Raw genomic sequence first — 12,865 nt, forward strand, 5'->3', positions numbered from 1 at the left:
TAGCACGTTTGCCTGGTGAGGGCACACCAAGTTTCCACAGTCCTGCTGGCCTTTCTCAGCCTCCCTACCTCCAGCTAATACTTTCTCCATTTCTTCTCTGACAACGGGGGATGTCAGATGGATGGTCAGGGACAACGGAGGCTCTTTTGTGTTTTTTATCACAATTGCAGCATCGTCAACAGACTGGAGTATTTCGTACTTGTCTTCTGTGACCGCCTACAAAAGAAAATGCAACTTTCAAACACACTTCCTCCCCAAGGCAGGCCATCAACAGCTCTGCCTTGCGGGTTACCCCAGCACACGTGGCAGCTTCTTGGATGGAGATGGGATAGCGGTGCCTTCATCTAGGGGATCGGGACCTCCTTCCTGCCCACCAGGTCTCTGGCCATTTTCTGGGTACTCCAGAGCCGAGGTCTCTAACTACGCAGAGAAGTCATTTTTCACGGGGAGCTTCACAGTGCAATACCTCAGGGTCTGGGAGAAGGAGACAAGGGTGTGAATCCTCATTGTGTCGCGCGGGAGTTGTGTAACTCTGGGCAAGTCACTTCATCTCATTGAGATACTGGTTTCTAATGTGTAAAATGGAATTTGTGACAAGACCTACACCACCAGGCTGCAGGAGGCTTACACCGACACCATGTGCAAACAGAACCCCCAGCACAGAGGAACCCACTGCTGGGGGCGGGGGGCAGCCATCAGTGTGGAAAGAGACGGTGTAGTAAGTGATTTGTGTCACAGGACGCATACACAGAAAAGCATGTACTTGCTGCTAATGCATGTGTCTATAAAATGACGTTCACCTGGCTTCTGCTTTCTCCTTTATACCAGCTTATGTGCCTTAATCAAGAAAATTCAAACTAGGGGCGCCTGGGTGGCTCAGTGGGTTAAGCCGCTGCCTTCGGCTCAGGTCATGATCTCAGGGTCCTGGGATCGAGTCCCGCATCAGGCTCTCTGCTCAGCAGGGAGCCTGCTTCCCTCTCTCTCTCTCTCTGCCTGCCTCTCTGCTTACTTGTGATCTCTCTCTCTGTCAAATAAATAAATAAAATCTTTAAAAAAAAAAAATAAAAAAAAAAAATAAAAAAAAAAAAGAAAATTCAAACTATCATGGTTTTTGTGAGAGGAAACATAAAGGCATTATCACGTTGAGGAGAGGACAAATGCAGACTGAAGAACCGGGGTTTTTTCTCCACCTCAGCACCAGGGACCCCCTGGGCTATGGGAACAGCCTCCGGCCTGCGGACACTGAGCACCCACCTCTGGCCCCCACCCAGTGGATCAGCAGCACCCCACTCCCCCTGCCGTGACAACCAAAACTGTCTCCAACTCACCAAATGTCCTCTGTGAGGGCCAAAACCGCCTCAGTCAAAAACCACTAATCAATAAAAATACACTCTATTTGTATCTTTCTTGAAAGACTTTACAAAAAGAGAAAAGAGGTCTTTCCTTTGGAAACATTTACAACAACGCAATTTTCATCAACAAATATACTTTATAGACAGGGATTAAAATTAACATAAAAATGACCACCAAAACAGGAAAGTTAGGGCTTCATCAACCTGAAACCTGGCTCTCCAGAAGTACCCACTGTACTGCATCAGCTCCACACTCAATTCTGACCTCTATCCCAAATCCCAAGTCATCAGGCACATGGGGAAAAAATAAAAAATCTATATTTACATTTGAAAACGAACAGTGTCTTTCCCTAAGGAATTCCACTTCTTGGTTTGGTTTTGTTACTTATTCTTCTGCTAATCCTGTTGCTGAATTGAGGGTGAATGTGTACCAAGGAGTTAGCACACAGTGGTGACGCACGGAGGTCCTGAAACCCCCGGACCCACAACCAGGGGTCCTGGGATCAACTACTCAGCTCCTCGCACCCCAGTGACATCTCCTGAAATACTCGGACAACAAAACCCTATCTTAAAGGATCATTACGGGGAGGAAACGTATAAACACATATAAATATAAATAAATACATAAACATAAGAATACCAACAGCATGCCTGACCCAGAGTCTGGTATAGTAAATAGTAAATGCACAAGAAATATTGAGGGTATTATTTATGCAACACTTTGGTAACAAAACACAAAGGCTGGTTTTTAAAAAGCTCTTGTGTCCAGTTTCGGATCAGGGAGGAAGAGTTAATCATTGTACCTTCTACCCAACCCTCTGCATACCCGCCCATCCACCCCATTGGATGGAGCGTGGACTTAGGGCTGCAGTCTGGTACGGCCCAGCACACAGTAGGCACCGAGTCTTTCCCGGCTGACAGCGCCTGGGCCCATGGTGGTCAGTCAGGCGCCGTCCCAGAACCTCAGCAGCCCTGCAGCATCCTGCCGTCACCTCGGGGTCAGGCGTGCTCAAGCACATGCGAGGGGGGCTTTGCGGCGCGTCTCCCGATGCACAGCACAAGTGGCCTCTCTTCTGTCCCGCTGTCCTCGACAAGCGTGACCCGACCCCACCCCGGGGAGGCAGTCACACTCACAGCGAGCTGGATGGCCAGGTTGTCAGCCACCTTGTCCAGGAGGGCAGTTGTGGGCTTCTCCTTACAGAGCAGCACCAGCTCTAAATCCAAGTCCCCCTTGAGCAGCAGGCCCTTTGCCACGAGGCCCACGCGCATCACGCCGCGCAGGGTTCTGGTCATGTGCTCCGTCTTCTGCTCCCTGAGGGACACACAATGCATGCTCAGTGAGGGAGTCCACGCAGCCAGAACCCAGAGTCCCTGGAAAGGCTGGAGTTTCTTAGAAAAGGAGACGCTCACTCCGATGCTGGCCAATCTCTCTTGGAAGGCTCCCCACCCTCCCGGAACCTCACACGTACCCAGCCCCTTCTTTGGCCTCGTCCTCTGGGGGCACGTCCACATTCTCGGACTCCGCGTGCTCACTGCTGCCTTTCTCCTGCTCGTCTATCCAGTCGGACACGGCCTTGAGCGCCCTCTCTGTGTGCGACACCATGTTCTGGACCGCCTCCAGTTCCTCTTGGGTCGGATAAACAGAAGAATGCTTTGCCATCACATGGCGGTCGTCATTCACAAAAATTCGCATTGGACGCTGGAAATGTGAACACTCGGTTTAAAACCTTGCACAGACACCACACCCCCCTCCGGCTATCTTTCAGGCTGCCCAACTCAGAATTCTGCCTTATCACTTGTGTCAGAGTAGGCTGAGAAGCAGGACAACCAGATGGAACAGCTGTTCATTCTGGAGGCAGCTGAGAGGGGCCACACTCAACCTAACCTAAAACATTTGTATGTGTGTCTGTATCTGTATGAGTGTGAACTCTGACACGATGTAGTAGTAGTTTGTAATTCAAAAAGTCTAATGAAAAAACAGGAGAATCAAATGCCTTGGGGAAATGCCACATCTCTGAATATCATGAATAAAGAAGTATGATTAAAAAAAACTTACCATCTTTACTTCTTTTTTCTGTAGTGTCTGGAAATCAAATGTTTGCTTATCTTTTCAAATTGTGACAGATTTCCTTGGTGTTATCAATACTTCAACTATCTATAAGATCAGAAAATCTTTTTAGTTTCAAATATTTCACAGATGGATGAATTTTAGCAGCCAGACGCTGAACAGGATGAAGGTCAGTGGTGCAGCCACAGGAAGGGGCCCTGTTAACCCAGGACACATTTTTATTCCAAGTAGTCACTGCTAAAACAGCTAATTATAAAATCCCATAAAAATGAAAACAGACCGACTTCCCACCCACATCCAGTAAATTTTCTATTTCATCTCCTTTCATCTTTTTTTAATGTAAAATATGCCAGTTTTTACAAATAAAGAAAAAAAATAAAAACCTATGAGCCTCCAATAAATGTTCAGCAAACTCTTGGTGCTTGAAGAAGGAAGAAGAGAAGGAGCGAGCTCTGGTCTTTGAAGGTAATGAAAAAGATGGGGGGGGGGCGCCGCCTAGGTGGCTCAGTCGGTTAAAGCCTCTGCCTTTGGCTCAGGTCATGGTCTCAGGGTCCTGGGATCGAGCCCCACATCGGGCTCTCTGCTTGGCGGGGAGCCTGCTTCCTCCCTCTCTCTCTGCCTGCCTCTCTGCCTACTTGTGATCTCTGCCTGTCAAATAAATAAATAAAATCTTTAAAAAAAAAAAGAAAGAAAAAGACGGAAGGAAAGCAGGAGACAGAAAGCCAGTTTCTGTACTGGAAAGGCAAGAACTTTCTGCAACATCAGGTGGACGTAACCAAGGCTCCACGTGGCCACACCTGTGCGTTCCGTTTTGGAGGCCGAGAGAACGCAAGTGCGTGACAGAAGTCCTCAGGACAAGCACAGCTGTAATTACCATCTTGGGCTCTAAATAACAGGCTGACTACAACCTACTCAATTCCCACTCTGTGCAAACAGTCTGGTCCACACTGAAATCTTCCAAATGAGTAAACAACAACAACAAAATCCATCAGAGTAATATACAAGAGAAGAATGCGCGCCTCCCATCCAACCACACAACAGCCAGCTCCTTCAGTCTTGGTCAGTCACCAGCCAGGGCAGCAGGCCCCATTTGGAAAGGCACACATTTCAAGGACAAACCTGGACGTGATGGGCCAAAACAAGAATTTCCCACAATGCTTCAAAACTACCTAACAACCTAACTGCAAATCTGCAGGTTTCAAAGTGGAACTATAAAGCTGAAAGGTGGAATTAGAGGGGGCTACAGATAAGCAGGGGTCAAAGGCTATGCTGTGGGAGGGCTGGGGAGAGGAGTGAATCTCTGGGCTCCGCTCTGTCACCAAATGGGAGCTTCCGCACACACCTAGGCTCGCCTGTCCAGCCACTAGCCATGTGGCCCTCAAGTTTCCCTGCAGCTTCCTTCTACACCTGTGACACAGATACGGCCCCTCTACCTTTGCAGGAGGATTGAAAATTAAACAAGTCAACCCACAGAGAGCAAGCAGCACAAACCCCATGAACCCTTCACAACGGCACCAATTTCTTCTACCAACAAGATCTCTATTTGCCAGGTTGCCCTGGGCGGCTAAGCAGTGACTGACACACAAAGTGCATCCCGCATGAAAAAGTTCCCATTCCTTCACTTGGGAACATGGATATCAAGGCTGGGTTCAAAAAGAATGCTTTACCTGTTAGGTAGTATTTAAGATAAATTACGGTTGCAAGTACATTCCTGGTATCTGCTCTACAACATCCCAGGGAGGCAGGCGGTGGAGATGCGGACGGAGATAAAATGGGCCGGTGCAGTGCTGACCGCCGCCGAAGCTGGGAGACGGGTATGTTGGGATTCACTTGTGATGTCTGAAAACTGCCATTCCGGTTCTTTCTTTAATTGCAGAACGGACTTACATACTCCTAATAAAAGCGCAGCCACAACACATCATTCAAAAATTCAACCAACACTCAAGATACCCAGAATCTCAACCGAGAAGCGGATTCCGAGAAATCACAGCCCACAGCCCATGCTAGACGGGTCCCACTCCTGGCCACGTCGACGCCGGAACTGCATCCCACTGAGTAGCGAAGGCTGATGCTCCAACCGTGCTGATTTACTCAACATGTATTTAGCACGTACTTTCTTCAGACGAGGCCCCAGGGTTGGCTTCCAGGACAGGGACAGACACCTCAGACAAGGGCGTTGCCCCTGTGGACCTGGCTGGCTGGCACAATGTAGAGAAGAAACTCCTGCCATCCGAGACCAACAAGGTGCCAGGAGCCAACGTCTCACTGCACACTCACCAGCTCTTCGTGCTACGCTCCACCGCCACCACGAACATCAAATGTGGAGACTTTAAAAACAACAGAACTTAAACCAAGGCTTCAGAAGGCTAAGAGTTTTTCATTCCAGGTTTTACAGACCTGATATTGTCTAACTTTCTAAAAGGAGCTCCCCAGAGAGATGGCTAATTCAGCCCCTCACCACGGAACTGTGGGAGCCTGGTCACTTGCATATCAGAAAGCAAGGAAGCAGGGTGCCTGGGTGGCTCAGTCGTTTAACGCCTGCCTTCAGCTCAGGTCATGATCCCAGGCTTCTGGGATCGAGGCCCACATCAGGGTCCCCGCTTGGCGGGAGACCTGCTTCCCCCTCTCCCACCCCCCCTCCTTGTGTTCCTCTCTCTTGGTGTCAAATAAATAAATAAATAAATGTTTAAAAAGCAAGGAAGTGCTTGGACATTAACACAAGTCCAAAGGACAAGGAGTTGACTTGTAAAGGCTCCCATCAGCTACATTTGGAGCAACGGAATACAAAAAAAAAAAAAAAAAAAACATAAAATGCGGGGCGCTTGGGTGGCTCAGTGGGTTAAGCTTTCTGCCTTTGGCTCGGGTCATGATCTCAGGGTCCTGGGATTGAGCCCCACTTGGAGCTCTCTGCTCAGAAGGGAGCCTGCTTCCCGTTCTCTCTCTGCCTGCCTCTCTGCCTACTTGTGATCTCTCTCTGTCAAATAAATAAATAAAATCTTAAAAAAAAAAAAAAGAAAGAAACAAAGAAACATAAAATATTGCCGTATGTATGAAGTTCCAGAACAGCCAAACTGCTCAGCAGTTGCCCTGGACAGGTGGTGGCAGGGACACCTGGGAAGGGTGCTTTCAGAGTGATGGTCATGGTCTACATCTTGGTAGGGATGGAGCGTAAGCAGTGGTCAAAACTAAACGGTATACTGAACATGTGTGCATTACTTAAAAAAACAAAACAACAAAAAAAAACCCAACTATAACTAAATACTGGACTCTAGTTAATACTTAGATAGAGACCCCAATTTTCGGCCACTCTGAAAGGCATCATAAGGATAAAGTGGATTATATGGTAGAGGCATCCAGTAGATGCATATATAAATAAACGTGAACTGAACAACGACCAGAACAGACGGAGAGATGATGTATGAGACAAAACCGGAGCCAAATGTCACGGCAGAACCTAGGCTATACCCACAGGCAGCCGCTTACTTTAGAACTGTCACCTTTGGTGTATATTTGAAAATTTTCATCCTAAAATGTTATAAATATATAATCAAAACTGATTCCGCACCAAAAATGTACATAAAAGCTCGAGTCTGTCGTCGCACTTAATAAAACCCCCAGAACCTCACTTGCCACCACAGGAGGGGCCATCCCAGCTCCCTACTCTGAAAATGGTGAAGAGCAACTGAAGCCCACCCACAGCTGAGGTGGGCATCGCAACTCAGAATGAACGCCATCCGACAAAGAGAAAACAGGAGTAGAAGATCACTCTTCTACCAATGGGTAAAAAAGATACTGTGTCACGGGGCGCCTGGGTGGCTCAGTGGGTTAAGCGTCTGCCTTCAGCTCAGGTCATGATCCCAGGGTCCTGGGCTTGAGCCCCACATCAGGCTCCCTGCTCACCGGGGAGTCTGCTTCTCCCTCTCCCTCTGCCTGCCACTCCCCCTGCTTATGGGCACAGGCAATCGTTCTCTTTCAGGCAAATAGATAAATAAAATCTTAAAAAAAAAAAAAAAAAGATTGTGTCAAAGGAAATGAGCCCACCGAAAGTACCTCACAGACATACACACGCCCCCAAATGCACCTGCCATCCTGCATGGAGGCCTCCCTCTGCTGCCTTCACCATTAAAACTCGAACGTGGGTGTGCCTCTGCTGCACGCGGCTGCAGCCCCTGAGCTTCCTCTGTTCCAAGCAGCAGGCCCCAGACGGAACCCCTGAAGAGACCCACTGGGCTGTGGCTGGCCGTGACCACCACACCTGACCCCAACCTGTGGAACATTCAGCCCCGGAGCCCTCCTCCTTTAGACCGGGCCTTGGTGGTGATGCCTCCTGACTCAGGGACACAGAATTATGTGAGCTAAAACAAACACTGAAAACTGGAGACAATGCTCCTTTGCAGGCCAGCAAATCCAGTCTCCGTTGTCTCTATGAACCCGGATCCGTCATCCCAGCCAGCTTTTTCAGAAGCCAGCTGCTCTGGTCTTGAATACCAGGGCATCCAACTCATTAACAGACATAGGGGTCTTCTGGGCAAGCAGAAACCTCCTTTCCAAGATTTTTAGCGAAGAACACTGTTGGCGAGAAGCCCCCAACCCCGACCTACCCATAAGCAACACTCCACTGGCCCCTGCCAATCAAACTTTAAAAAGAAGCCACTCCAGCAACCACCTTTATGATTCAAAAATGGGGCATAAGGAAGCCCAATTTTTACCAGTCCAGCTTCTCTGAAAAGAAGCCAAAGCAAGGAACAGCTGGAGAGTGAAGAACTGGGGTTTTAAACGTGAACTTTGTGTGGCTGGGGATGTTCTAACAGGGATCAGGTTTCTTCTCGAATCCAGCCACGCACAACATGCAGAGTTACGGAAGTTTAAACCACAAAACCTTTCTGCTGCAGTGTGATGACCACATCTCTGACCTCTTGCTAATTAGAATGTGACATATGTGGCACTTGCTGTTGGAAAAAAAAAACACGCCCATCAGCATGCATGGATCAACAACCGTTTACAGAATGAATGGACAGGTGTAGTGGCAACACCCTCACAGGTACAGCCCCGCCTATCTTCCAGAGCTGATACCTCCTCTACCAGTGTATTTCCCGGAGTTCCTACCACTGTTCCAGAGACTCTGGGGAACTGTCTTGAAACAGATGCTCCTCTAAGAGACTGAAGAATTAGGCTCTGACATGTGCAAGGATCCACACTCCATGTCCAACTGCCCCATCTCTGGAGCTGTCCTGCCCTGGCATGTGAGGTGAAGTAATAGACACGTGCTCCTCTCTAGTGACGCTACAAACCTCTACAGACTGACATCATCAAGGACACACGAAAAGTAAGTTTAACAAACCATTCAGTCAAAAGATACCTATCTAAAATCTGGTTATGAATGCCACTCTGAGAGATTTTAAAATCCAGCACAGATCTAACACCTAGTACAGTGATTCCCAAATCTGTCTGCAACGGTATTTTTACTGATCCACAAGGAGATATAAAGTTAGGAATAAAGATTTTCACAAATATTTTCAATTTTAAAAAGCACATCTTTTTTCCTCAAGAAAAGATGGATACAACGTACACTAATTACAAAGATATTTTTCTTGACTAAATAAAAAGTTGACAAATACAGATTTTTTTCCCCTTAAAAGGTTTCTGGAACTCCACTGTTGAGACCCCGGGCTCTAGGGCCACTGGTACTGTAGAGCACTCACGGATCTTGGGAGACAGAAGCCCCAGGTTTGTGCCTACCAGGGCTCTCCAACCTAGCACCTATGGGACCTTCCAGCAAATTACCTACCTATTCAGAGCTGGGTCAAACACTAGCTAAGATAAGAGTTGCAAATAGTAAGGATAAAAGGTGACTTTATGGAAAGATACTTCATTGACCATAAAACCACAAATGCAATGTATTAAAGGAGGAATTGCAATGGCTCTTGGATGAACCAACAGAAATGTTTTTTAAGTCTGCCTGTGAGAGGACCGGACAGTAAAGTGTGTACCATGACTCCCAAGTGGGAATTGCCAAACCTCCTTTCCAACATCCTCTTCAAGAGGCAAAGGGGCGAAGTAAGTTAGTTTAGGAACTCTTCCACACCTGGCTGGGGAGGGGGACACACTCCACGCTGTGCAACCCTTCCTTGTTGGATTTTTTAAGGAGACTCTACACCCAGCACGCAGCCCAACGCAGGACTTGAAATCAAGTCCTGAGCAGAGATCAAGCGTCAGATGCTTAATCACCTGAGCCAGCCAGGTGCTCCTGATTTTTAATTTGGCATGCAATTTGTTCACTTCCCCCAAAGCATCCCCCACTCCAACCAGTGCAAAGAAAATAAGACCATTCCTCAACAGATGTGTCGTATACATGCGAATTCACAAACACGAATTATTTTAGTGGGTGAGGGCGGCACTTCTCGGTTTTTACAAAATTTTATTTTATTTAAATTAACATAGACTGTATTGCTAGTTTCAGTGATTCATCAATTGCGCGTTAACACCCCGCGCTCAGTACATCATGTGCCCTCATTAATGCCCATTTTTTAAAGATTTTATTTATTTATCAGAGAGAGCGAGCACAGGCAGACAGAATGGCAGGCAGAGGCAGAGGGAGAAGCAGGCTCCCCGCTGAGCAAGGAGTCCAATGTGGGACTCGATCCCAGGACGCCGGGATCATGACCTGAGCCGAAGGCAGCTGCTTAACCAACTGAGCCACTCAGGCGTCCCAGGGCCACCCTCTTTTAAATAAAACTTTTTTATTTTGAAGTAACTGTAGCTTCACATGCAGTTGTAAGAAATAACAGAGATCAAGTGTCCTCTGTAATCACCCCCCACCCTCGCCCTCTGCAATGGTAACATCTTGCAAACTACATAGTATAGTATCACAACCACAACAGACATGGATACAGTCAGACACAGGCCACTGCCAGCCCCACAAGGATCCCTCCTGTTGCAAGTGACTGGCCACACTCCCCTTCCACACACCCCATATGCCTAACCCTAAAAACCACTAATCCATTCACCATTCCTATAATTTTGGCACTCCAAGAATGTTATGTATGTGGAACTGCGGAGCATGCAACCTTTCAGCATTGGCTTGTTTCATGCAACATAACTGCTTCAAGACTCATCCAAGTTTTGTTATCAACAGCTGCTGCTTTCGGTTGGTGACAGCATTCCAGAGTATGGAGGCACCACTGTTTAACCATTACCCGCTGAAGGGCATGGCTTCCCGCTCCTGGCTATCAAGAATAAAGTTACTATGAACATTTGTGTATACATTTTTATGTGAACATAAACATTCATTTCTTTGGGATAAAAGCCCAAGAGTGAACTTGCTGGGTCACGTGGTAGTTGCCTATATGGTTTCCCAAGAAACCGCCAAGTGTATTTCCAGAGCCGAGATTTTAAAACAAATTCAAGTTAACCTCATCAAAATCAACTGAGTTCACCTTCTCTCCACTCCTGTCAGCTCACGCATCGCCTCTGTGCTGCTCTGGTCACTGGTGAGCCCTCACCGGGAAGCCTTTATGCCTTCCTGCAGACATTCTGCACAGGTCACCCACAGGACAAATGCTTATTAAGGCCTGCTACGAGCCATGGGGCTGGGATGGTTATTTCCACATTGTTAACATTTGGACTGCTTTTCTGAATTATGAGTACATACCAAGGATTATTAACTAGCAAAAAATCTAAATGTACCAAGAAGAAGCCAACCTAACTTGCAACATTTTATTCTTTACACATACATAGACTCAGGTAAGAAAAGGAGTCCAAAGGAAGCAACAGAAAACCAAGTGGCCTGGACGATTATCCCAGTAAGACCGAGCTTGAACCACAGTCCTAATGAAAACAGTAAGAAGGATGGCTCTTTGGGACGTTCAAGGAAAATTACAATGCATCTCAAATTGCAAACAGCATCACTTCTCACTAATCACCTAAGATTATAAAAATAATTTGGGGGGGTGCCTGGGTAGCTCAGTGGGTTAAAGCCTCTGCCTTCAGCTCAGGTCATGATCCCAGGGTCCCGGGATCAAGCCCCACATCGGGCTCTCTGTTTAGCCAGGAGCCTGCTTCTCCCTCTCTCTGCCTACTTGTGATCTCTATCTGTCAAATAAATAAATAAAATCTTAAATAATAATAATAATAATTTGGGACAAATTTACATACTCTCATAAGAGGATGCATGCTCCATTTTGTGACTAAATGATCCTCAGTGATCCCATATGGCACACAAGAAAATGGCCTGTGGACAACAAACTCACTTTCTTGTTAAAACTAGCAGCTCCATCTTCAATTTATTCATCCCATGAACACTTAATAAGAAAAAAACTTAAATTTCAACTGGACATTGCTCTCTCGAGACATGTGAAAATACACGATGTTAAAAGTCACTTCTAAATTTCCAATCACAATTTATAGTGGGATCGCCTATAAAGTGCAACCTTGGGGAAATATCACAGGGATTTAATAGAGCATAAAATGGCAAGAAACAATTTTTACAAGTCGGTACACTGAAAATGCTCCCTAACAAACCCCTGTCCACCCCACTTTCAATATTGTTTCTGTAATGCTGCTAGTGCCACAAGAAGTCAGCACCCACTTACCCTAAATAACAGAGCAGAGAGGGAAGCTGGTCATTTCAGACAGAACTGTCAAGTGCTGCAGCAGGAATCTGAAGGAATCTCATCCCTTCAAGTCCCCTAACCTGCTTCACTGTGTGTAGACTCCTGTCAAACCACTATCTGCCTTTAGTTTCAAACCCCTTCACAGGAAATAGAAATCAAATTTTTTTCTCCCAGGACTTGGCTAAGATAAAAAGCACCCAATACGCATAGCCTGAAAAATCCTAACTCCCGAGGCTCCTGGGTGGCTCAGTGGGTTAGGTTAGAGCCTCTGCCTTCAGCTCAAGTCATGATCCCAGGTGGGATCAAGCCCTGCTGAGCAGGGAGCCTGCTTCCCCCTCTCTCTGTGCCTCCCTCTCTGCCTACTTGTGATCTCCGTCTGTCAAATAAGTAAATAAAATCTTAAAAAAAAAAAAAGAAAAGAAAAGAAAATCCCAACTCCCATGAAGGTTCAATCAAAGCAATATTCAGATAAAAAGTCATCCCTCTGGGGGCACCTGGGTGGCTCAGTGGGTTAAGCCGCTGCCTTCGGCTCGGGTCATGAACTCAGGGTCCTGGGATCGAGTTCCACATCGGGCTCTCTGCTCAGCGGGGAGCCTCTTCCCTCTCTCTCTCTCTGCCTGCCTCTCTGCCTACTTGTGATCTCTCTCCATCAAATAAATAAATAAAATCTTAAAAAAAAAAAACTCATTAAAAAAGTCATCCTTCTGTGAGACACACATGCATTTAATACCAGGTAGTGACATTTACAGTTCCAAACTGCACAAGGTTCATCAACTTACTGACAAAACGAAAAAGGAGGGCAAACCCAAGGAGTGCATAAACCCAAGTTCCTT

General features: G+C 46.8%; 1 protein-coding gene across 4 annotated transcripts in view; it reads right to left on the reverse strand.

Moving 5' to 3' along the window:
* Nucleotides 1–12,865, reverse strand: part of ILF3 (interleukin enhancer binding factor 3) — a 31,382-nt gene that overhangs the window by 15,984 nt on the left and 2,533 nt on the right. For all 4 annotated transcript variants that reach the window (XM_045083974.1, XM_045083980.1, XM_045083987.1 and 1 more), the window contains exons 2-5: nt 3,409–3,507; nt 2,822–3,051; nt 2,487–2,664; nt 69–216 (exon numbers count right to left, since the gene is read on the reverse strand). In XM_045083974.1, the coding sequence (XP_044939909.1) occupies nt 69–216; nt 2,487–2,664; nt 2,822–3,051; nt 3,409–3,411 (559 nt within the window). In that variant the 5' untranslated portion in view covers nt 3,412–3,507. The remainder of the gene's footprint in view (nt 1–68; nt 217–2,486; nt 2,665–2,821; nt 3,052–3,408; nt 3,508–12,865) is intronic.

Source organism: Mustela putorius, unplaced genomic scaffold (assembly GCF_011764305.1).
Source record: "Mustela putorius furo isolate JIRA1106 unplaced genomic scaffold, ASM1176430v1.1 tig00000095_pilon_pilon_pilon, whole genome shotgun sequence".
Taxonomy (NCBI): domain Eukaryota; kingdom Metazoa; phylum Chordata; class Mammalia; order Carnivora; family Mustelidae; genus Mustela; species Mustela putorius.